The 24,767-nt window shown below is 42.4% G+C and overlaps 1 protein-coding gene across 1 annotated transcript in view; it reads right to left on the bottom strand.

The window, feature by feature from the left end:
* The window catches only part of LRRC1 (leucine rich repeat containing 1), a 139,957-nt gene that overhangs the window by 39,087 nt on the left and 76,103 nt on the right, over positions 1 to 24,767 (bottom strand). The window contains exons 3-4 of the mRNA XM_080666333.1: positions 11,718 to 11,796; positions 2,651 to 2,740 (exon numbers count right to left, since the gene is read on the bottom strand). Of these exons, the coding sequence (XP_080522459.1) occupies positions 2,651 to 2,740; positions 11,718 to 11,796 (169 nt within the window). The remainder of the gene's footprint in view (positions 1 to 2,650; positions 2,741 to 11,717; positions 11,797 to 24,767) is intronic.

The raw sequence follows: 24,767 nt of genomic DNA on the forward strand, positions 1-24,767 counted from the left end.
TGAATTGGGATAAAGGTCAGGGAAAGGCTGAGAAAGGATGGGAGGAAAGGTACAAGGGAATTCTATTCCAGAGACCTGAGGAGCAGGAGGAGGGCAGCGTCAGCCTGATATTTAAGTGAACAATACAAGGTGGGCAAAAGTAGGTTTACAGTTGTGAGTATGGGAAACTGAGTTTATTCTTGCATTATTATTTATTAATTAGAGGCCCGGTGCACGAAATTCGTGCACGGGGGCGGGGGGATGTCCCTCAGCCCAGCCTGCACCCTCTACAATCTGGGACCCCTCAAGGGATCCCAGTAGGATCGGGCCTAAATGGGCAGTCAAACATTCCTCTCACAATCCAGGACTGCTGGCTCCCAACTGCTCACCTGCCTGCCTTCCTGATTGCCCCTAACTGCTTCTGCCTGCCAGCCTGATCACCCACTAACCACTCCCCTGCCAGCCTGATTGATGCCTAACTGCTCCCCTGCCAGCCTGTCTGCCCCTAACTGCCTTCTCCTGCAGGCCTGGTCCCCCGCAACTGCTCTCCCCTGCAGGCCTGGGTCCCCCCCAACTGCCCTTCCCTGCAGGCCCAGTCGCCCCCAACTTTCCTCTTCTGCCTGGTCACCCCTAACTGCCCTCCCCTGCAGGCTTGATCGCCCCCAACTGCCCTTCCTTGCAGGCCTGGTCCCTTCCAACCACCCTCCCCTGCTGGCCATCTTGTGGCAGACATCTTGTGTCCACATGGGGGCAGGATCTTTGACCACATAGGGGAAGCCATCTTGTGTGTTAGAGTGACAGTCAATTTGCATATTAATATTTTATTAGATAGGAGGATTAGATAGGATAGAGGCCTGGTGCACAGGTGGGGGCCAGCTGGTTTGCCCTGAAGAGTGTCCCGGATCAGGGTGGGGGTTCCCTTAGGGCGTGGGGTGGCCTGGGCAAGGGGCCTGTGGTGGTTTGCAGGCCAGCCACGCCCCCAGGCGACCCAAGCGGAGGCTCTGGTATCTGGGATTTATTTGTCTTCTATAATTGAAACTTTGTAGCCTTGAGTGGAGGCCTGGGCCCACCAGGGTGTGTGGAAAGCTTGGCTTCCTCCATTGCCGGGGAAACCTAAGCCTCCTGCTCTCTCCAGCTCCGTGGCCGCAGCCATCTTGATTGGGGTTAATTTGCATACTTGCTCCTGATTGGCTGGTGGGCATGGCTTGTGGCTGTAGTGGAGTGGTGTTTAATTTGCATATTACTCTTTTATTAGATAGGATTATTGTATTAAACTGTAAACCTTTTACCCCACCCTGTATATTAATTAGAAACATATGAAACCTGACACAGCAAAAAGGAAGTGCAAGTGCATGAAACCCACAATAAAACACTCTTGTTTCCTCTGCAACTGATACCATGAACTCAGGGTGGACTTGGGGCTTCTTGTCTCCCTCCCCTTCTCAGAGCTAAAGGGCATAATTCATACATATTTTTTAACTTCAGAGAGGAAGGGAGAGGGAGAGAGATAGAAACATCAATAATGAGAGAATCAGTGATTGGCTGTCTCCTGCATGCCCCCTACTGGGGATCTAGCCCACAACCCAGGCATGTGTCCTGACTGGGAATCGAACCATGACCTCCTGGTTCACAGGTCAACACTCAACCAGTGAGCCACTGGCCAGACTAAAGGGTGTAATTCTTAATCAGCAAGAAGTCTGCTGGCACAATGGTAAAACATCCATGTGAATCTCGGGAAAACATGGACTTGCTGACTGAAATTGGGTTAGCCAATGGTCTTCTGCCTACACAGGAGGGAAAGTAAGAGAAATGTTGCAGAAGAGACATTTGTCAGATAAACTGTAATTCTCAAAAAGAAAAGTTCCTATTTTGTCTTAGAATTTAGGCAGGACAGGTAAACACAAAAAATCCTTTATGACACTAGGGGACATGGGTCCACCAGATAAGGCTAGCCATAGTGAGCTTTTATTTTAAGTGATTTAACCCACTGTATGTCCTAGAGGCATGGAAAAGATCTGCTAAGATAATTCAATTAAGTCATCTCTGGAAATGCAGAACAGAATATTTATTTATCGGCTTATATTTTCCTCAAAGGATTTATTTCTTGTCATGGCTGTCCTCTCCGACCTCTAAGCCAGCACCATTGAAATGTCTCCATTGCATCCCACGCCCCTCCCAGTTCTGCGTCTGCTCTCCAGACACACACTCTCAGCCCCCGATCCTCAGGGCGACAGCACACACACGGGCAGGCACAGCTGCTGTTCAGGGGACACTCTCTAAGTTCTCAATGGAGCCCTCTGTTGGCTCCCTTCCCCAACATGGTTTAAAATTACCGAGAATGGTAGTTGTTTATAGTATTTACTCACCACCTACATGGCACATGGCACTTTGCTTAAATACTTTGGAATCAAACAACGTAAAGAGAACTTCCAAACAAATTGGGTTTTTCACTAGTAACAAGTAGCAGCATCCTTTTCAACCATTAAAATGCAAGGGCAATTGGTTGTAAAAACACAGGAGGCTGGCTATGATTTTTCTTGAGGGTGAAAGTGAATACTAAGTAAATGGTTTTCTGAGTAGAAAAACAAGAATTTAAAAGGGAAGGAGGGTGGAATGGATGATATAGGTGTCCTTTTGCCCTAATATACAGAAACATCCCATAAAAACTTACTTGCCAATGTTCTCAGGTAGGGATTGTAACGAGATGTCATTCACAGAAAGACATGTCAAGTTCTGTAATTCAGGGAAGCTTTCTGGTAATCTAAAACAAACAAAAAAGGTTGTTAAGTGAAAAGTAAAAGTGTATATATAGTATAAACTAAAGGTAATTAGAATGATCTCTTCTATATGCTAACTGAAATAACCTCTGTCAAATAGAAGGATCTCTTACCCTTTGAGACAGCATGGAGGGACCTGGAGAGTATTATGCCAAATGAAATAAGCCAGTCAGAGAAAAACATGTCTCACAGGATTTCACTTATATGTGGAATCTAATGAAAAAAAAAAAACCTGACAAACAAAACAGACCCAGAGACAGTGAAACATGCAACAGACAGATGAATTTCAGAGGGAAAGGGGGAGGGGGGGAAAGTGGGAAGGAGGAAAAAGGGGACATCTGTAACACTTTCAACAATAAAGATAAATTTTAAAAAACTAAAAATGCTATGCTCATTAAATACTTAAATTAAAAAAACAATAACAAAGAACTTGCTAAAAATTATATTATGCATAGCAAGTTTGCCTTGTCTTCCTATATATAAGACACTTATAAGGAAAAAAAAAAAAAGTACGGGACATGATAAACTCTTGTTGTAGGGTGATCCAGAAATAATTAAAGAGGAAAAAATGCAGGCTTTAAGAATAAAGGAGGGGAAATGTGTGACTAATGAGTGCTGTATGAAAGAAAATGATAGTCCCTGTAGCTAAGAGTAAAAAGACTATCGATTAGCAGAAAATAAAGAGAAATTCTAGCCCGCATAATTATAATGAAACACATGACAGCTTATAATACCCATAGCAGAGCTATGAATTGCTTAGAATTGACTAGCTGACAGCCAACTGCTACTTTCTTAATATTTTTCTTTTAATTTGACTTAAGATGCCAATTACTTAAGATAATTACGTTTCACTATGTTCTTTACAAAAGGTAATTTTTCATACTTCCCTTAAACTCCACCGAATAACAAGGTTTCAAAATAAACTATAAACTTAGAAAGTTTACTTTCAATATTTCTATGGTTACCAGTATTTAGGGAGGGGGGAAACCAATTGAAGGCAGAAAAATCTCATTGCATCTAAAATGCTGAAGGTTCTTCTACATAAATCAAAAGTAGACAACAGAACATATAACTTATGAAGGGCGGGGGGGGGGGGGGGCCTTGTTTTAGTGATAGTCTCTAGATTAGATGTAGAGAGCCCCAGGGAAGGCACATGGGCATTCTTTAATTATTGTCAGCTGAACCCAAGGCAACAGGCAAAGCCGCGGTTCTTGGATACACATTTACCAAAAAGGCAGATGTGTTATCAGCACTGACTCTTACCTACCTTTGCCCAGGTGGCGGGGAGTGGGCTTTGATATGTAAATCCAGTCAAGCACCAGGAATGCTCGGGCCTACTCAAGAATGCAAATAATTTCCTTTATCTTGACCATCTGATGAAACTTCCTGGTATTTGGGGGTACAAAATAAACATGCTGTATATGCTCTGGGTCACTGTCTCTCCTGCAGAAGAGGGCAGCAGTCCCACCCGGTTCCCAGCTTTTCCCTTCCATTTTGTATCTTGTCTCTTTCTTTCTTTTATTTCTCAATCCCCAGTCGCCTCAAATTGAAGAACCGGATCATCTCTCTTTCCATGCTGGACGCGGAAAAGAGAGACCCCGTCGTATCTAGCGTCCAACGTGGTGGCCGAGTACAGAGGCAACTTCAAAATTAGACGAGGGGATCGATCCAAGAAGTGCGCGCACCACAGATTAAAGGAATAAGGAGCGGATTGTTGCATGTTGTATTAACTGGGTGTAAAATATGGGTAAATCAGGGTCTCAGGAAAGAGATCTCTACTCTCAAATGCTTAAACTATGCTCAAAGCTCAAGGATGCTCTGTTAAGCATAGTCAGATTCTTGATTTCTTAAGTTTTGTTGATGAAACGTGGAAAAAGGTCAGAAAGCAGTTGCGCGACTGATACACAGCAGAAGGTCCAGAGAAGATTCCTATTCCTACTTTAATTCGTGATGACCTTGATCCAGCACAGGAGAGTTTAAGAATGTCTAAGCACGATGTGGCCACAGCCTTACAGCCTGCAGTGGAGTGGTGCAAATCTCTAAGAATACCACCTCCCTTCTCTGCGCCTCCTCTGCCTCCATGTGTCACTCCTGCAACCAGTCAAAAGCCCACCTGATAAAGATTTATCTCATAATTATGAGCAGGAGCTAGACTCGCAGCTGTGGGCAAACTACGGCCCGCGGGCCGGATCCGGCTGTTCTATCCGGTTCTCTTGCTCTCCCCTCCGCTCCTTTACTTTGAATTTATATTAGTTCACACAAACACTCCATCCATGCTTTTGTTCCGGCCCTCCGGTCCAGTTTAAGAACCCATTGTGGCCCTCGAGTCAAAAAGTTTGCCCACCCCTGAAGAGTTTGAGGCAGAGCGGGACAAGCATCACTGTGAGCGGAATAAGAAAGGTTTTGCTCACAGCTGCCCAGCCTATAAGGCTGGATGCAGGTGCTTGGCCAAAAGTGACTTCATATTTCATTTTGTTGGAGGCTCAAACTAATTGTATTAGGCTGAACCAAGTAGAAAGGATTAAAGGAATTTCTCAGCAATTGCCAATGATTCTTTATCTTAAAAAATCTTTTTCTTTCCTTAAAAAATAAACATAAATAAAAATTGAAATAATAATGAAAATAAAAACAGTAGACACCAGACCATCCCTGAATTTTCCCCCAAAGCAAGAAGCAGGTGGGGGAAGGGAGACACGTGGTGATCCAATATGGATGCCCGCTCCCCCAGAAAGCCATTTTAAAAGGTCTCAAATCCGCCATCTTTAAGCATGGTGAGGGAAAAAATAAAAGTCAAGCTTCTGAGCCAGGCCTGTCCGCAGGAAACTTAAAAACTTTGAAGTTTACTAAATCAAATGATAAAAACTTATATCTAAATGTACTGAAATGATATAATACTGAAATGTTGATCTGAGTATGCCTCGTATGAAGTCTAGAGGATAGAATTTAATCTATTAATTGAATATGCCTTGTATTTTATTTGAAATGTATCTTTAAAAATGTAAAAGTATTATTGATTTGAGAAATGCTAAGTATTTAATTTGCTACCTAAAATTTGAAGCTCTGAAAGTTTAAGGTTCAGATTGAATTGGGAGAAATTATATAATTGTGGTAACTAAATGCCTAGAGTATAGCAATTTATTTTTGAGAAAATAAAATGTTGTGTTTTCTCTGATAATTAGGAATTCAAAATATGTTACTTATTGGTCAAATTAAAAAAGAGGATTAATTCTGTGAACCAGTTTAAATGTAATTGATATTTTTTAAGATAATTTAAATATATAATCTTTAAATCATATATATAAATATTTGATCTTTCCAAGTTTATTTCAAGACTGAGAATAACTTTCGGACATTTCACGGGCCCTGAATTGTTTTCAAAAGTCTGTTCTCTCTTAAAATAAATATTTTTAATTAAACCGACTGATACTTGAAATCGCATGGAAAGCTTTATCAAATAAAAATTAATCAATATATTCTACTTATATACATATATTAAATGTTATGAAGGTTTTGGCCTCTAAGGAGGGCAAAATATTTCATAAAATCCAATAGCAAAATTTTGAGACGGAATTTAAAATGACAAAAAGCCCGTAGCCACCTGCATTCTTAATTAAGCTAAGAGGCGGGGCAACATTTGCGGCTTGTGAATCAGACGTAAACATTTACTAAATTTGCTTTGCTTTTTAAATGAAGATACCTACTTTAATTACTTAAATAATTAGCTTATTAAATTATAATCAAGGTTTTCAGCTAAATGAAAAGCCAATATTTTTATAAACAATTGTAATAAAGACCAGAAACAGCTAGTGAGATTTTTGTCTGCAATATAAATTTGACTACCTTTTAAAAGAACGGATTAGACAGCCGCCATGATGGCCACATGGCTTGCCGGTCCCCTGGGGGCTGCCATCTTGAAGCTGTAGGGGCCAACCCCTCCCTTTGAATAAGCCAATGTCTTTGTAAGCAATTTGATTAAGTCTTCTAAGAAAGTTACTGAGACCTCCCATGATCCCTCTATATGCAAATAAGCCAAAGGGGATACTCTTTAAGAATATAATTATAAATTTAACAAAAAGGAGAAATTTGAAAATTTTGAATTCTCTTCCACTAATGTTTACAGTGTAAACTAAGATTGTTGTTAAAATGTTAAATATGACAGTAAATTAGTAGTCAACCTTACTGTAAAAGTGCTTGTAATATAGCTAGGTATTCAGCTGTACAAGCCAATATTAAGCAGCAGCCCTGCAGGTTGCTTGTTGTAAAATAAAGACAAAGACTTTTAAATGAAACTCTCTGTAGCCTGAAAATTATTTTGGAAGGAAATAAGTGGCCCCCAAGAACAGAGGAGAAACAGTCCAGAAGTAAAGATGGTGAAGATGCCTTGCAATGCTAGCAGTCAGCAGCTGTGCATCACTGCAGGTTGCCCAGGACCAAGGGCAAAGAAGGTTGGTGTGCCCACGCTTCCAGACCATGTGGGTGCACCCTTCTGCACAGAAGTCAAAATGTTTGATGTTTTGTGTTCTCCACATTAAAAGAGATGTTACAACTCAGGCATTAACCATTTTTACAGATGGATCCAGTTCTGGAAAGGCTGGATCTACTGCATCAGGGGAGCAAAGGTCCTTCAAACCCCTTATATTTCAGTAGAAATACAAGCTCTTATTTATGCCTTAACAGATTTTGCTACAGAGCCCATCAACCATAGTGATAGTGCTTATGTGGTAAGTATGGCCAAAATTATTGAAACAGCTACTATAGGGCACACTAATTCAGAGGAACTTTTTCATTTATTTTTCAGCCTTCAAAATGTTATTTGAGAACAACAATTTCCATGTTTTATTGGAAGCAATGTCTTCAGTGTGTTATCCACCTCACTGTGCCAACTTTAGGGGTAAATCCCCGAGGACTTAAACCTAATCAAATCTGGCAAAATGGATGTCAGTCAATAGTGGAAAGAGCCAATCATACTCATAAAAATCAATTTCTAAAACAAAAAGGGGGAGATGGATATTATGTGTCACCTCAAAACAAACTCAGACATGCTCTTTATACTTTAAAATTTTTGAATTGTGATGCAGAGGGTGTCAAGGCCTCCTGTACAATAGCCTCCTTAGGTGGAAGGAAGCATAAACCTGACAAGAGTTTTATCAGATTCAGTAATAATGTGGGGAAGAGGTTGTGTTTTATATCTTTCCAGAAGGAGCAGCGCAGCCAATTCGGATGCCAGAGTGTTATGTCCGTCACCACAATGGACCCAGACAAGCTCCTTGTCCCTTCACTCAAAAGGACTGACCAGTTTGGCTCAGTGGATAGAGCGTCGGCCTGCAGACTGAAGGGTTCCAGGTTCGATTCCGGTCAAGGGCATGTACCTGGGTTGCAGGCACATCCCCAGTAGGAGGTGTGCAAGAGGCAGCTGATCGATGTTTCTCTCTCATCCATGTTTCTAACTATCTATCCTCTCCCTTTCCTCTCTGTAAGAAATCAATAAAATATATTTTAAAAAAAAGGACTGAGTGCTGCCCCATGAGAGCAAAGTGGAAGAAGAAGAAAACTGAAAGCTACACAAGGGACTGAGGTGCCAACATGGGGTCAGCTGAAGAAGTTAACGACTGAAGCGCAGCAGACTGTGGAAAAGCAAGAAGTTGAAGCTACTTCTTCAACCATGTTCCTGCCTATGCTAGCATTGGTTAGCTGCCAGTCTTCTGCAAAGTCTTGCACAGCCAAATCCGAGGACTCTGAGTAAATATACACCAGCAGCAAAAGAAACTTTCTTTCATGTAGTAGCTAAAAATGTTAACATGTCTGTAGTTTTGATTTCTCTCTTATTGCTGTGTTGCATTGGCATTGTTTGCAATTGTTTTAATACTAGAGCTTTATTCTTGATGTTTAAATTTTACTTTTTTTATAGTAGCTTAAAAACAAAAAAGGGGTGAGATGTAGAGAGCCCCTGGGAAGGCACATGGGCATTCTTTAATTATTGTCAGCTGAACCCAAGGCGACAGGCAAAGCCGCGGTTCTTGGATACACATTTACCAAAAAGGCAGATGTGTTATCAGCACTGACTCTTACCTTTGCCCAGGTGGCGGGGAGTGGGCTTTGATATATAAATCCAATCAAGCACCAGGAATGCTTGGACCTACTCAAGAATGTAAATAATTTCCTTTATCTTGACCATCTGATGAAACTTCCTGGTATTTGGGGGTATAAAATAAACATGCTGTATGTGCTCTGGGTCACTGTCTCTCCAGCAGAAGAGGGCAGCAGTCCCACCCGGTTCCCAGCTTTTCCCTTCCATTTTGTGTCTTGTCTCTTTCTTTCTTTTATTTCTCAATCCCCAGTCGCCTCAAATTGAAGAACCGGATCATCTCTCTTTCCATGCTGGACGCGGAAAAGAGAGACCCCGTCATAATTAGGATCTTCTATTTTTTTCCTTCCAGGTTCCTTTTTTGAAAAGTAAATACTAAGTTACTACTTGACATTTTATACAGATAATTCCAAACTTCAACACCAAACCCCGGCCCTGCAAGATAAGAGTATTAACTGGAATTTTCATAATCATTGAATACATTCTTGGTAATGATTTTTACAAAGCTGAAGCCTCTTCCATAGTGTAACAGAAGTAAATTTTTCATTAAAAATTTTTATTTATTTCAATTATAATGATGCAACTTATCTTTTTTGCCTGAGTTTTTACCAGAAAATATATCATTTGATAATTTTAAAACTAGATAAAATGACCTTAAATATAAGAAAAATGAGTTTTTAAATGGATGATTTGCTTTTTCCTGTCTGTTAACATTAAGAGCCAAACTAGATGATGTACTGAGGAAGCACAGACTGAAGGCTAAGAGAAAGAAATTATAGTCTGAGATGCCATTCAGGGGCTTCATGATCTCCTAAGGTCATTTAAATCAGCGGTCGCCAACTGGTGATCCACAGACCACCGGTGGTCCGTGAGATCCGAAAGGATGGCAACTGCTGATCTAAATTTTTTGAGCCTAACTTTATTTTGCCATAAGATAAGTAGGCCAAGCTAAATAATTTTTATGGTCCTTTCAACTCACAAACATCTTAATTCTTAAAACAGTGCACCTGCCAAATTAAAAGGGCTTTACTTTAAGAAACTTGCCAAATATGAGGCCAGAGAAAAGCCCAGTAAATCCTCATACAGTGTGGGTGTGTGCCAGGAGCGAGAGTTTTAAGATAATGGTAAAGTCCTATGTCAGCAGACATTAGAAAAGGAAAGCTAGAGAAGTAGAAAAGGGGATTAAGCAATCAACTGGTTAAAAAAAAAACCAAGGGCAGCATAATGAATATTTCCCAGCTGCCTAACTCTACTAACTGCCTGAGGGATAAATAGCTGAGTGAGTTCAATAAACATTTACTAAATGCTTGCTCCATTCCAGAAATTATAGTAGGGTTGGAAATATATCGATAAATAATAGAGGAACACAAGTCAGCTTTCTCACTCTAGTCCTGGAGTCTTGGTCAAAGAAAGAACTTAAATGTAAATGTCAAGTGTTATGAAATAAGTATGCACAGAGGACTGTGGAAGACCAGAGGGGGAGGGGACTGTGGGGATTAATCAAGACATGATGCTCTAGCTGTACCTAAAGGAGGGTGAAAGGGTTGGCATCATTCAAAAGAGAGAGGTGTGAAATGAATGACCTGCGAGCACTTTATTGCAGCAGAGCATGATGTCTGACACAGGCAACTGAGGGCAATGAAGGTGGAAAGACAGACCAAGGTCAGAGAGGGGTGGGGCGAAGGCAGAGCACATCAAAGAGCTCGGACTCTGTCTTACAGGAACAGGAGCTAAAGGTTTGAAGAAGAGGAACAACTGCATGGAAGATGGTTAAGAAAGAGGTAAGACTCGGGCCCAGTGTTAAGTTAGAAAGCGATTAGATTACAGCTTACTAGATCACTATTTTCCATAAAAATAAATAAATGCTAGTAGTGACTTCCTCACTGAAATTTAAACGGGAAGCCAGAAATATTTTTAAAAACATATTTACTTCTTGAAAATTTGCTGATATGGAAAAAACAAAATTAAAGAGTGCATTCCCCATCACTCCACACCCAAGAAGTCCCAAGCAATTTTGAAATGGGTGAGACAAATCCCAAATTTTAATTTGATCTTGATCTTCCTATATCCTTTTTTTTTTTTTTTTTTTTAAGGGAGGGCAGGGAGGAGATGAAAAGGAAAAGTATCTTTCTCTTGAGGCTGCTTACATAGTCCTGAAAAACCTTAGAAATGTACCCACCTGGCCCAGAGAAACCTCTGGAACAGACTCTCGAGGGCTGTGTATGCATTGCTGTGTGGACGCACAGGTGCTTGGAAGCCAGTGGTCAGTTGGCTCACGACTGAGCCAAGAGCCAAAGTGAAGGGCTCACAATAGCACCACTGGACTACACCCAGGACGGGCAAAGGTGGCTTTATGTGGAAGAATAAACCCAAAGAAATCCTCACAGCTATTGCTAAACTATGGAAATAATGGTGTCAGTAGAGTTGTTTTCAAACAAACAAACAAACAAACAAACGAGATACTAAATATGTTTCGCTCCTAGAGTGGAAAAATATCTCTAATAGGACTTCTCCCTGGATACCTATGGAGTAAGCTCTATGGGAGTTTAGAACTCCGTCTTATCCCACAAGATAAGATGGATCAATAGAGGATTTATAAACTACTCCAATTCTTATACTGCTTCAGAAATGCACTCTTCACTCCTGTTTTGTCACTCCAGTGTGCATCCCCAAATCCTCTAGCACCTTTTGTGTTCCATCAATAGCACAATGTACCTTCCATTGTACAGTGCTATTTACAAATGAATGTCTGTGAAGGTTGAGCATCTGTGATAAAGACAGCCTCCACCCAGGCATCGCTAAGATGGGTAACCTGGTTATGTTCTTTGCTTGGTTCTCCAAAAAGATATCCTTAGTACTACACACAGAGAGCTTACCTAGTCAGTGGGTTTCCACTGAAGTCAGCTATCTGTAGTGCTTTACAGAATGAGATGCTTTCTGGAATTTCAGGAATATCTGTAGGAAAAAACAAAAATCTATAATTTACCACCATTGTTACCAATTTTCATCATCATCAAAGAAGGGCCACAGTCCTAAGGGAATATCTAAAAATTATGACCTCTATTCAAATGTGACATGAATTTCTAAAGTATTTTTCTCCATTTATTTTATATTTGCTTTCCTAATTGAAGGTACTGTGCTTTATAACAGAAGCACGTTAAAGAAAATATTAACAACAACAACAAACACCAAGGGCCATCACCATCGAAGTCACTGATGGACCTAGCCGGTTTGGCTCAGTGGATAGAGTGTCGGCTTGCAGACCGAAGGATCCCGGGTTCAATTCTGGTCAAGGGCACGTACCTCAGTTGTAGGCTCCTCCCCAGCCAGGATCCTGGTCAGAGCGCATGCAGGAGGCAACCAATCGATGTATTTGTCTCACATCGCTATTTCTCTCTGTCTTTCCCTCCCTCTTCCACTCTCTCTAAAAATCAAAGTACCCTCAGGTGAGGGTTAAAACAAAAAAGTCACTGACGCATTCTGTTGTAATTCCCATTAGGCTTTTCCCCTTATGTTTTCATATAACCATATCAGCACAAAGATTTTAAAGTATGCATTTTTGAATTAATATATTTTCTTCTGGTTATAAACATAACAATTTGAAAAATAAAGAGAAGTCCAACAAAGAAAATAAAAACCACCAACATTCCCATCACTCGGAGATATTTTATTCTGATGTATTGCTTTAGTTGTCATTCATACACACACACACACACACACACACACACACACACTATGTGTATATAAATAAATTATATTTCAAAACACTAGGTTTGTGCTGATTTGTTATTTTCACTTTACCTTATTTTACAAACTTTTCCCCATTATTATTTTTCCAAATAGTTTGCCATTCTTAACAATAAAATCAATCCCCCATTTTTGGACATTTAGGTTGTTTCCAAGTTCCTGATGTTATAATGATATATGTCCATTTCTAATTATTTCTTACGCTAACCTCCCAAAAGTGTAATTACTGTGTCAAAGGCATTAACATCACTATGGCATTTGATAAATATTGATAAATTCCATTAGAGGGAGGCAAAATATACATATTTATATTTCTATCAGTACCAAGTGCCCAATTCAACATCTCTCCCCCTCCTTTCTTTCTCTTACATTTTATTTTTTTAATATATTTTATTGATTTCAGAGAGGAAGGGAGGGGGAGAGAGAGATAGAAACATCAATGATGAGAGAGAATCATGGATAGGTCGCCTCCTGCACACCCCACACTGGGGATCGAGCCCACAACCCGGGCATGTGCCCTTGACTGGAACGAACCATGAACTCCTGGTTCATACGTCAACGCTCAACCACTGAGCCACGCCAGCCAGGCCTTTCTCTTACATTTTAAAAACTGCCAATTTTATTGGTAAAACAGTCTGGTAAAATTTTGTTATTTTGTTTTATATTCCTTTTATTACTAATGAGGTGGAATATTCCCCCCATTTTTTTTTAATCCCCCCACTTTTAATGGTAACTAAATAATGTGATTTTGGTATGATTAAAATTGTTTTCTTTTTTAATTCCACTTTCTTATGGTACAAAACCTAAGGTTGTAGCTTTTAGGGCTTTAATAGCTTAGTTCATAGCATTTAATGTCAAGAATACATTTAGTTTGGACACATTAACATTAAGAAGGGTTAAAATAGAAAAATTTCTCCTGGTCCCATGCTGTTTCTTCCACCAGCTCGACAAACACAAGCTGAGCCAAAACATACCTAATATTTCTAAATTGGGGATGGCAGGGAGAAATAAAGGGGAAAAAATGGACACCTTGGTCCAACAACCACAAATTAATCAGAAGCTGCATAAAAGCTTTAAGTTCAAATTTAAAAGCCAAAAACGTTTAAATATGTGGGAGCATTTTCCTCACACTGTTCTCTGCCTTGCATGGTCATATAAGGCAGTGAAGAATACTAGTAAACAGTATGATACTAGTTTCATAAATACAATCTTACCTAATAATAGACAAACATGTAAATTGACCATACCTCCACTATGCGCACAGCCAATCAGGAGTGAGTATGCAAATTAACCCAACAAACATGGAAGGTTAATTTGCATATGCAGGCGTGGAGCGACTGGGCAAAGGGATGCCTGCTCTGAGGGGGAGGAAGAGGGGAGGAGGGAGCTACAGGAGCGGTGCTCCGGCCGGGAGCGAGGACTTGGCGGCTCCCGGGTGGCCCGGGAGCAGAGACTTGCGGGCTCCCGGGCAGCCGGGAGCAAAGCCAGGGGAAGGAAGGCCTATCCTTGCATGAATATCGTGCAACAGGACTCTAGACCTATATAATAAAGAGGTAATATGCAAATTGACCATCACTCCAACACACAAGATGGCCACCACAAGATGGCCAGCAGGAGAGAGCAGTTGTGGGCGATCAGGCCAGCAGGGAAGGGCAGTTGGGAGGGACCAGGCATGCAGGGGAGGACAGTTGGGGGGGACCCAGGCCTGCAGGGGCAGGCAGTTGGGGGGGACCAGGCCTGCAGGGGAGGGCAGTTCGGGGGACCAGGCCGGCAGAGGAGGGCAGTTCGGGGCAATCGGGCCAGCAGGGAAGGGCAGTTAGGGGTGACCAGGCTGCCACAGGAGGTCAGTTAGGAGTGACCAGGCTGGCAGAGGAGGGCAGTTAGGGGTGACCAGGCCAACAGGGGAGGGCAGTTGGGGGTGACCAGGCCTACAAGGGAGGGCAGTTGGGGGTGACCAGGCCTGCAAGGGACGGCAGTTAGAGGCGACCAGGCCGGCAGGGGAGGGCAGTTAGGGGCACTCAGGCCGGCAGGGGAGCAATTAGGCATGGATCAGGCTGGCAGGGGAGTGGTTAGGGGGTGATCAGGCTGGCAGGTAGAAGCAGTTAGGGGCAATCAGGCAGGCAGGCAGATGAGCAGTTGGGAGCCAGCAGTCCTGGATTGTGAGAGGGATGTCCGACAGCCCGTTTAGGCCTGTGGGATCGGGCCTAAATGGGCCGTCGGACATCCCTCAAGGGGTCCCAGATTGGAGAGGTTGCAGGCTGGCCTGAGGGACACAGCCTCCCCTCTGTGCACGAATTTCATGCCTCAGGCCTCTAGTAGCAATATATATAGCTTATCCACAGCGGAGTCTGGAATGGATCTTTAAGACACAAACATTTGTGGGCCCCAAGGTACAAACACAATGGTAAACCCTTTAATCTCATTCCCTTATTTAATCTCAACATAAATTATTTTAATTTATAAATAATTGTACAAAATGGACACTAAGGCTCAGAAAGATGAAGTGACTTGCCCATTGTTACAGGCCAACTTCACTGAGGTCACGGCACTGTCACGCTTAAGAATGAATGAACATACATGACCCCTTCCAGGATGAGCACTCTGATCTATCCGCGTCAGTGAGGCCATGACATGCCATGCTTGCCTGATCTAGAAGGTGCTGGTTGGCCTGTATACTCCATAGCAGTCCCTCATCTGCCACTACTCCAGGCCCCGATGAGTTCTTTAAAAGACTGAAAAAGATTAGAAAACTGTAGTACATCTACACAATGGAATACTACGCTGCTGTAAAAAAAGAAGGAATTCTTACCATTTGCAACAGCATGGATAGAACTGGAGAGCATTATGCTAAGTGAAATAAGCCAGTCAGAGAAAGGTAAGTATCACATGATCTCACTCATTTGTGGAATATAATGAACAACATAAACTGATGAACAAAAATAGAACCAGAGTCATAGAAGCATCGAACAGACTGTCCAACCTATGAGGGAAGAGGGGGAGGGGGGGAGGGGGTAAGAGATCAACCAAAGGACTTGTATACATGCTACATGCATATAAGCATAACCAATGGACACAGATAGTAGCGGGGTGAGGTCATGTGCTAGGGGTTGGGGGCAGCTGGGGAAAGGTCAATGGGGGAAAAAGGAGACTTATGTAATACTTTAAACAATAAAGAATTTTTTAAAAAATAAAAATAACAAAAAATAAAAGACTGAGAAAAGAGGTGTAGATGCTACACCAGTCCCTCACCAGTGCCAAGGAAGAAGACCAAGGGGGACACTGAAGTACAAATTTTACATCAGCTTGCTACTCTATACACAAAGAAAGATCAAGGAAACAAAGGAAGAAGACAAGTACATCAGTCAGGTAGAAATCTTCAATATCTCTCAGAGCATCAGAAATACCACTGAAACTTAGGAAGACGGGCCTACCAAGGGAACATGTGAATACTGGCTATAGGAAACTCTGGCATTTGTGGATCTGAGGATAACAAAACAAAACAAAAATGACCAAAGAACACTCAGTACAGAGGTTAGGTTCACAGGAAAGGAAGGCATTCCCTCCTTAGGCTAACCTGTTTATATACATAGAAGAAGGAGCAGATCAGCAAATAGTATACAGGTCTCCTGAACAAAGGCCATTTCTTTCCACCATATGCATGTTCCTAACTTGACCAAAAAGAATGAATTTTCCTGTAAAAAGTAAGAGCTTTAGACAAGGAAGGTAATAGTACAGTTTGAAGAGTCCTGATTACTGGTTTACCTTAGATTTATCTAAAGATAATAGAATAGATAACTAAGGAAGGGGAATATCTATTCATCCTTAAATACCCAGCTAAAATGTCACCCAGGACACCTTCCTTGAGCCCAAGATTACATTGGATTCCCCTGCGCTCAAGTTCCTTGGGCTTCACCTTATGAGATCTATTACAGTTTTAATTAAATAATTGGTGACTGTCAATCTCGCTTACTGAACTCTAAGCTCATTGGGAAGAAAGACCATATTGTCCTTATCTCCATTTCCCCAAAGCTGACACAGTATTAAGCATAAGCAAGCTATAGATAATAAACGAGAAACTAACATTTCTAAGACTCTGCAAGGACAGTTCCTCTCTCTCGGTTGAGTCATGAAATATCCTTATAGGGTAGGTATAATCTATATTTTACTGGAAGAAAATTGCTTATTCCAAGATCTCTTATAAGAGAAATTATAAAACTTGTAGGTTATTGCCAGCTGAAATCCCCTTTAACTTGATTTCTAAAATGTTTTGCTAAGGACAAATTGAGCATTAAAACTAAATATATAAAAAAAATTATACAAATAGATCTATAATATATATATGGATATGTATATAATGTTATATATGTACATATGTATGTATGTATGTAATTTTTATATATGTATAATTTAGTTCAAGCTATTACCAGTAAGGGACCAGGCCCAGAGCAGGTCTGCCTCAGGTAGTGTATGGGTTCTTCACACAGGAAAGATTTCACAGTATGATCCAGGTAATTTTGAGAGTACATTTATCAAAGCTGGAGATAGTGAAACAAGGAAGGCCCAGAAGCAACAGGAGAGAGACTAGGCAGAGCTGCTTTGGCTCTCTCAAAACATTATGGAAAAGAAAGGAGCAGCCATAGCTAATTTGGCTCAGTGGATAGAGCATCAGCCTGTGGACCAAAGGGTCCCAGGTTCAATTCCAGTCAAGGGAGCGTACCTTAGTTGCAAGCTCCTCCCCAGCCCCAGGCCCTGGTTGGGGCTCGTGAAGGAGGCAACAAATCAGTGTGTTTTTCTCACATGGATATTTCTCTCTGTCTTTCCCTCTCTCTTCCACTCCCTAAATAATCAATGGAAAAATGTCCTTGGGTGAGTATAAAAAAGAAGAAAAGAAGGGAGCGAAGGCAGGACTGTTGTCAGCTCACTCGAGAGTCAGAGAAAGGGGGCCTTCGGGACAGGTTCAGGAGTTAGCCTAGGACAAACTGCCACTGCCCATTGCTCCCCTGGTGTAAGTCTCCTGGGGTCCCTTACAATTTAGAAGATGCATGCCCGTGGGGGAAGAAGAGGGAGAAGGGAAAAATGCAGGCATGCTCTGGGGAGGGAGAGCGTGGGCTTGGACCTTTGTTTTGAGGGGTTTTAAAGGCTGGGAATTTAGGAACCGTCTTAGGTGAGGATCTCAATAGAATGTTCATCAGCTTTTCCAGGTGTGCCCTTTCAGGGACATGATCTCTACTGATTGGTCAGCACAAGGCAAGGGTCAGTAGTCATTGTAGTTGGTCCTGGGGTCACCCGTCTGGCTTTTCTGGGCCTGGAATTGAAATACAACTGAGGCCTAGATGTTATCTCTAGGCAATAAGGTCAGGGGGTCCAAATTGCAGGACCAGAGATATGAAAGGTCAGCAGGTCCAACCCGTATGACCAGCAATATGCCAGGGGAGGAAAAGGCCACCCTGAGAGTGAGGTCCAGCACCAGTTTTGCCCAGTGCTAGGCACTTGGGGCTCTCCACCCTAGTGACCTTCTGTATCTGGCTGTAAATTACTTGGCCAGTTTGTTCAGCTATCTGTCTCAGTTTCCCCATTCCACTTGCCAAGAAATTTTCCTAGCTTCTTACTATCCTGCCTTAAAGCTTCTACATAAGGTTAAAAAAATTAATCATATTTTTCATTAACTTAAACTGGCTTTGACTCATGTAAGTGCAAGAATAAAAACATGAGATTTGATATATAAAAAATGTCTGAGAATGACTGTAAAATTAAATAATGTTTTCCCTATAAGTTCCTTAAGATAGCCTTTAATTCAGACCTACTCTAAGCTATCATTATTTCTCAATCAAAATTGCTTTAAATTAGTGAGATGTAGTTATACTTTAAAAATAAATGTACCAAATCTGTAGTTTACCAATATAACCCAGCTGGTATACAGGAAAGATAATCAGCCCTAAACCTTCCCTTCAAAAACCTTTTTCAACACCACCAGACAGACAACAGTCCTGGCTCCGTTAGCCCACGGGCTTCTCAGACAGAATGTAACTTTCACCACAGATACTGTCATTGAAAAAGTGATTTAAAAGAACATTCCCTACCCTTCCTGGCATTGTATTCTTTTCTCCGCACCATTTTTAACACATCAAGCTAAGATTCCACCTTCACCTTTCCTACCCCCAAGCAGGTAACACACAGGCTTAGCCTAGATGCTTTTACTATAAGGAATCAGGGCTCTCTTCTCACAAGGCCCAGAACCCTCAAAGTAAACCAGACCTTTTCCTGAAAAGTTGTTGCCATTTTAGGGCCCCTGCTGTGATGGTGAAGACAGATTGGATCGAGTGACCTCAGCTCTTCCACGTCTGTGTGGGTTTAGAAACCTCCAGGGCCCCTCCTTCCGAGGAGTGTGCACAGACTGCCTGTTTATGATCATAGCTCCGTGCATAGCGCAATAATTTCTTTTGGGATAAATTACTCACTGGCATTTATTCTTGTTCTATATAAATAGTACCTCTTCTCCTGGGTTCAAGGCCTACCTGATGTTAACAAGTTATAATACTAGGTTCTCTCCACCTGTTACAGGAGGCAGTTGGTTAGGAATTAACAACATAGAAGGGAGCAAAACTGGCTGAACCTGATTAAGTCGGGAAGCTTCACATACACCCCAGGGGACAACCGCATCCTCTGCCAAAGGGACATTAATCCCCAAGCAAGCAGGAAAGACAGGCTTTGCAATCTCCCAGGGGGACAACCAGCCCGTTAGCCTGGATTATAGAGGAGGGACAGTGAGGGGGGTGCAGGCTCAGAAGCCAAGATGGAGAGCAGGGGGTGGTCCTTCTACTAAGTGCTTGGGCAATAGAAGCCAGATGATGAGACAAAACTATGAGGCATACCCAGTAGGAGCCTAACGGGCGACCTTAAAGGGGACAAGACAAAACCTGAGAAAATCTGGGGGAAAGACTGGCTAGGAGAAGGGCATGCAACCCCAGAAGATCCAGGAAAGGGATTGGATAGTATGAAAGAAAGCCTGCTCTCACCCAAGCCAAAGGAAAGGCAATCAAGGCTTAACACAGGCACGAGGCTCTTGCAGCCACATGGGCTGGGCAGGAGCAGCGACTGTGCTAGACTACTGGAGCCTGGGATGCTGGGCTAATGGCATGGCAGCTCCAGGTCCTGGCCACCTCCTGGGCTTGGTGGAGACAATGTGGGCCTGCGGCCCCAGAGGCTGCTCTTCTTCCACAGGAGACGGAGCTGAGCCACCTGGTTGTGGCTGAGACATTAGGCATTTTGCATCTGAGGGCAGTCCTCCGTTTTGCCTCCAATAAATCTTGCCACTATACCTCAAATCCTCCTATGCATGTATCCCTGAAATGCATTTCCTGTGATACCGTGGAAGAATCCTATTTCCTTTGGCAACACATTGAGAGTACGGTGAAATGCTAAGAACACAAGTCCTACATTTCTTTTATTTTTCAACTGCAGTTTACATTCAATATTATTCTGTATTAGTTTCAGGTGTACAGCATAGTGGTTAGACAAGCTTATATCAGGGCAACCACTCTGTAAAATATATGACTAAGTCCTTTTTTTATTTTATTGATTTTTTTACAGAGAGGAAGGGAGAGGGATAGAGAGCTAGAAACATCGATGAGAGAGAAACATCGATCAGCTGCCTCCTGCACACCTCCCACCGGGGATGGGCCCGCAACCAAGGCACATGCCCCTGACCGGAATCGAACCTGGGACCCCTCAGTCCGCAGGCCGACGCTCTATCCACTGAGCCAAACCAGTCGGGGCATGACTGTCTAAGTCTTACATATTATTGTGACTATTCTGTAAGATTGTCTAATTCCTTTTGATAGCACTGGAAATCGACAGTTAAAAATAACTAGAAATGCTTAAAGAAAACAAATTAGTTCCTCAATCTATTGATCTATCTTTGGGTAAAGTTGCAAACAATAACATTTTAAACCTCAAGACATATAATATGGACAGTTTAGTAACTTGAAATTTTATTATTAAAAATAAGGCAAGATCTATGATCATCTACACTTACTGCTTCAGCACCAGTAACCCCACAGCGAGGAGCCTATGCTAGCTTAACTAGCTCAAGGTGCTAACAAGGTCAGGGTCCTGGATGCAGTCCAAGTGTAGACTGTTTCTTTCCCCTTGTTCCAAAATCGCTGCACTCAGAGGAGCCTTTACCTAAAACCTTCTGCTCGAAAAACATTCAACAGCTGATCCTTGATGAGCATGTACCAAGGTCTCAGGCATGATTCTAAGCACTTTGCACAAATTAACTCATGTCAATCTTCACAACTCTAAGAAAGTTAGCGTTACCGTTTCTATTCTCTGAATGAGGAACTGAGGCACCAAACTGCCAGGGCCTAGCAGAGTTTACACAGCTACTAGGTGGGAGGGCCAGGATCTGAACCTAGGCCTTCTCACCCCAGTGCCTGCACTCTTCACTGTAAAGTTATGTTGTCTCTTAAAAAGAGTGAGTGAGGTCAAGAGAAACCACAAAAGTCAACCCAAGTGCCAACTACTACAAGTGCATTGTGAAAGCCAAGGATAATGTGCCTCAATCCTCAGCTCGGTGGAAGGGAGCCAAGAGGGAAATTCACCATCCAGTTGACCTCTGACAGCAGATTTAAGCTTGTCCTTTACCTAAGTCTTCTCATTAAGCAAAGCCAAATTAATAATTTGTTTTCAAGGTAACACAATACAAATATCAGAGTAATAAAAGAAACTTTGAAGTTTTATTCTGTGATGTGGCTAACCATTATCAACTTTTGATTATGCCTTAGTATTGAAATTAGGTATACTATTAAAGTACATGATAGTAAAACATTTCTTGTTTAATGTACCTTCTACAAGAGAAAAAATTTAATTAGCACTACCAACAAAAAGGCAATACGGTGTCCTAAAGTTTCAATTAAATCTTTCCTGAATCCCCTCAAATCGATTAGGCCTTCCATAGTGCCCAATACTTCTTCTTTGAAGCACTTTGCTCAAAGTATATAAAATTTACTCAATACCATGCTTCCCCACCAGATGTATTCTCCACTAGCTCATGGATCAGATCTATACTGTCCCCCTATGTACCCAGTATTTAGCACAGTGCAGGCCCTTAACAGAAGTTCAGCAATACTTACACACAGCTCTGGGCCTGGAATCAGAAAATAGATTCCAGAGCCAGCATCCTCACCTAACTGAGATCAATTTCAACTGCTCTGAGCCTCCATCTGCTCATAAAAGGGGTGTTTGGGTTCTCTGCCTCATCCACTAACCAGGGCTATTGAGATCTGTAGAAGGAGATAACATGCATGGTAACTTGGTAAAGGGCACAGATGAAAAGGACTAAAAGAGGGAGAGGAAAGCAAACCTCCTCAATTGGTATCGATTGGTTTTGTTGAGTGTGAGTCTCTTTTTATATCAACACTAGAGGTCTGGTGCACAAAATTCATGCACTCGAGGTGGGGGGGACCCTCAGCCCAGCCTGTGCCCTCTCACAGTCCAGGAGGCCTCAGAGGATGTCCGACTGACGGCTTAGGCCCCAGGGAGCAGACCTAAGCCGGCAGTCGGACATCCTTAGCACTGCCGCAGAGGTGGGAGAGGCTCCCGCCACCACCGCTGTGCTCGCCAGCCGTGAGCCCGGCTTCTGGCTGAGCGGCATTCCCCCTGTGGGAGCACACTGACCACCAGGGGGCAGCTCCTGTGTTGAGTGTCTGCCCCCTGGTGGTCAGTGTGCATCATAGCAACGGGTCATTCCACCATTCGGTCGATTTGCATATTAGCCTTTTATTATATAGAAGGATGTGGAGTTCGGGGCCCTTCTCTCATCTCCAACATACACTCAGACCAGAGGGGAAAATATAATCAAGAATTCTGTCAATGAATAAAGAACTGGGTCTTTAAGTAAGTCTCTTGTTACTAGTACCCAATCTTAGACAAAGAAATGTGTAACTGCATGAACAGTCAAGAATTTGAGGTCACTACCACATCACTGATGCTAAACCAAATCAAAGACACACACAAAAAATATAGCTTAAACAAACGGTACCAACACAAAGAAAACCACCCCATGAACTTCCCTGCAGAGATCCAGAGGCAGAGATGACTCTGACAGGAAGGAATGCAGCAATTCACAAATGTACACATGGATATCAGACACTAACCTTCCTTAAACTCTGCATTGACATTCAAAATACCACTCTAAGACTTGTTCAAGATGAACAATTTCCCAATTAGAGTTTAATTACACTTGCATTTCTAGTCCATTAAGAGAAAATGTTTAAGATGTGACCTACAAGTTAGCCCATTTGGGTTTTCCTTCTCATGGAAACTATCAACATTTATATTGAGAACCTCCCATGTTTAACAATATGAAAATGCTGTGGATGGTGCAAGAGCAAAATACAATATTATAAAGAACTGAATCTTCTTTCCCCAACACTGTCCCCTCCTATTAGAGAGGCATTAACCTAGTGGATGAATATTCTTGCTCACACACTGAATTCTCCAAATGCTACAGCAACTCCTGGAAAGAAATGTGCACCATGCCTCACCCTGCCCAATGCTGAGCTGACACGTACATTCCAGTGGCCGCCACAGTATCAAGAGTGCATGTACATGTGTGTGTGCGTGCACACACACAAACACACACACACGTACGCACACACGCATACACCTTCTTTCAACCATACAGATAGTCTGTACTTTTTAGCACAATATTTCTACTCTAGAGGATGATTTGAAATTGCTATCTGACTGCCTGTTGCTCTCGGAGAAGCCTCTTTTGAAATTGGTCACCTGACAGTTGTCACTGTTTCCTTGCCTTAGGCACTGAGAGAATAGCAAGGAAAAGACTCAAGTTCAGGAAAAGTGACAAGAATGGCTCTGAAAAGAGGAACCACTTCCCTCCAAGCCCTGCATAACCCTTGACTATGTGGCTTCAAGTAGGAAGACCTGGCATTTTTGAGGGCCTGTTATGTATTAGGTATTGCGACTGGCATTTTTCAGGCCTCTCTAACCCTTAACACAAATAAGGAATAAATGGTAATTGTCCCATTAACAGATGCAGAAACAGGCTCAGAATCATTACCTACATTCTCCATGGTCACTCTGCTAACATGTGGAAGAGCAGAGCTTTGAAATCCCAGTCCCTCTGCCTCACGGCCGAGAAGACTGGGAGGGAACTGTTGAGGATCTGGAGTCAGATTCGCTCAGCTCCAACTGTGCTGGAAGAATAAGAAATGCCAGAGGACGTGCATGGGGAGACAGAGGAGGTAGAGACACAGGTATGAGGTCCTGAGATACTGTGTGGCAGTCACTGCACACAGAAATGGGGTGGAGGCGCAGTCTGACGGGACAGTTAAGCAAGTGACTCCTCTGTTATGGGGACAGGGGCACCCACCAGGCAGAGGGAAAGAGAACTGAAGGAGCAGAGACAAGAAGACAAGGGAGCAAAGAGTGTCACCGAGAGGGTTAGTCAATGTGGCAACCAACAGGTGAGGAAGATGTGGACTTCACTACCTGCTGTCATCTTCGCGAGGACATGAACAGAGCCTTGTGAGGGGAAGCCAAACCACCACAAGGTTCAGAGCCAGCGGATAAAGGGGAGGGGAGAGAAAACTAGCTGCCAAATTCTAGTCTAAGAGTCAGTGTTCATGGTTGGCAAGACGAGGAGAATGGAAAGAAGGTGGCACTATTTTCTGATCATGAAGCCCAATTTATTTATTTAAAAGAACTGTTGTTTAATCAGAATATATCCTTTGTCTTTTACTAAATGACAGTGACAGTCTTTCTTATCAAAATAAAGAGTTAGCAATCCTGTGTCACAATCCCATTTTTTAAAAATTATGCTGCTCCATTAAATCTAAAAGCCTGAGAACCTGGGGCTGACAATTAGGGGGAAAGAAGAGGGGTTTCTAGCTGGAGGAGAATAAGGTCATTGTGTTTGGGTTCGATTTGTTTGGAATATCTGCAGTCAGCAGAGAGGCAGTGAGAAGTGGGGTGGAGGAAAGCTGGGAAACTCATTCCCATTTTTGCTCAGAAAGGGACAAGGAGGGCAGCACACGGTGTGAGAGCAGGCTCCTGGGATGAGATCCACCAATCCACAGCAGAGGCAAATGGCAAAATCTGGTTTTAAGAAGGAAGTGAGTTGCTACAATATGAAACATTCCCAGCAAAAAAAAAAT

This window comes from Plecotus auritus, assembly GCF_963455305.1.
Source record: "Plecotus auritus genome assembly, chromosome: 4".
NCBI classification, from domain to species: domain Eukaryota; kingdom Metazoa; phylum Chordata; class Mammalia; order Chiroptera; family Vespertilionidae; genus Plecotus; species Plecotus auritus.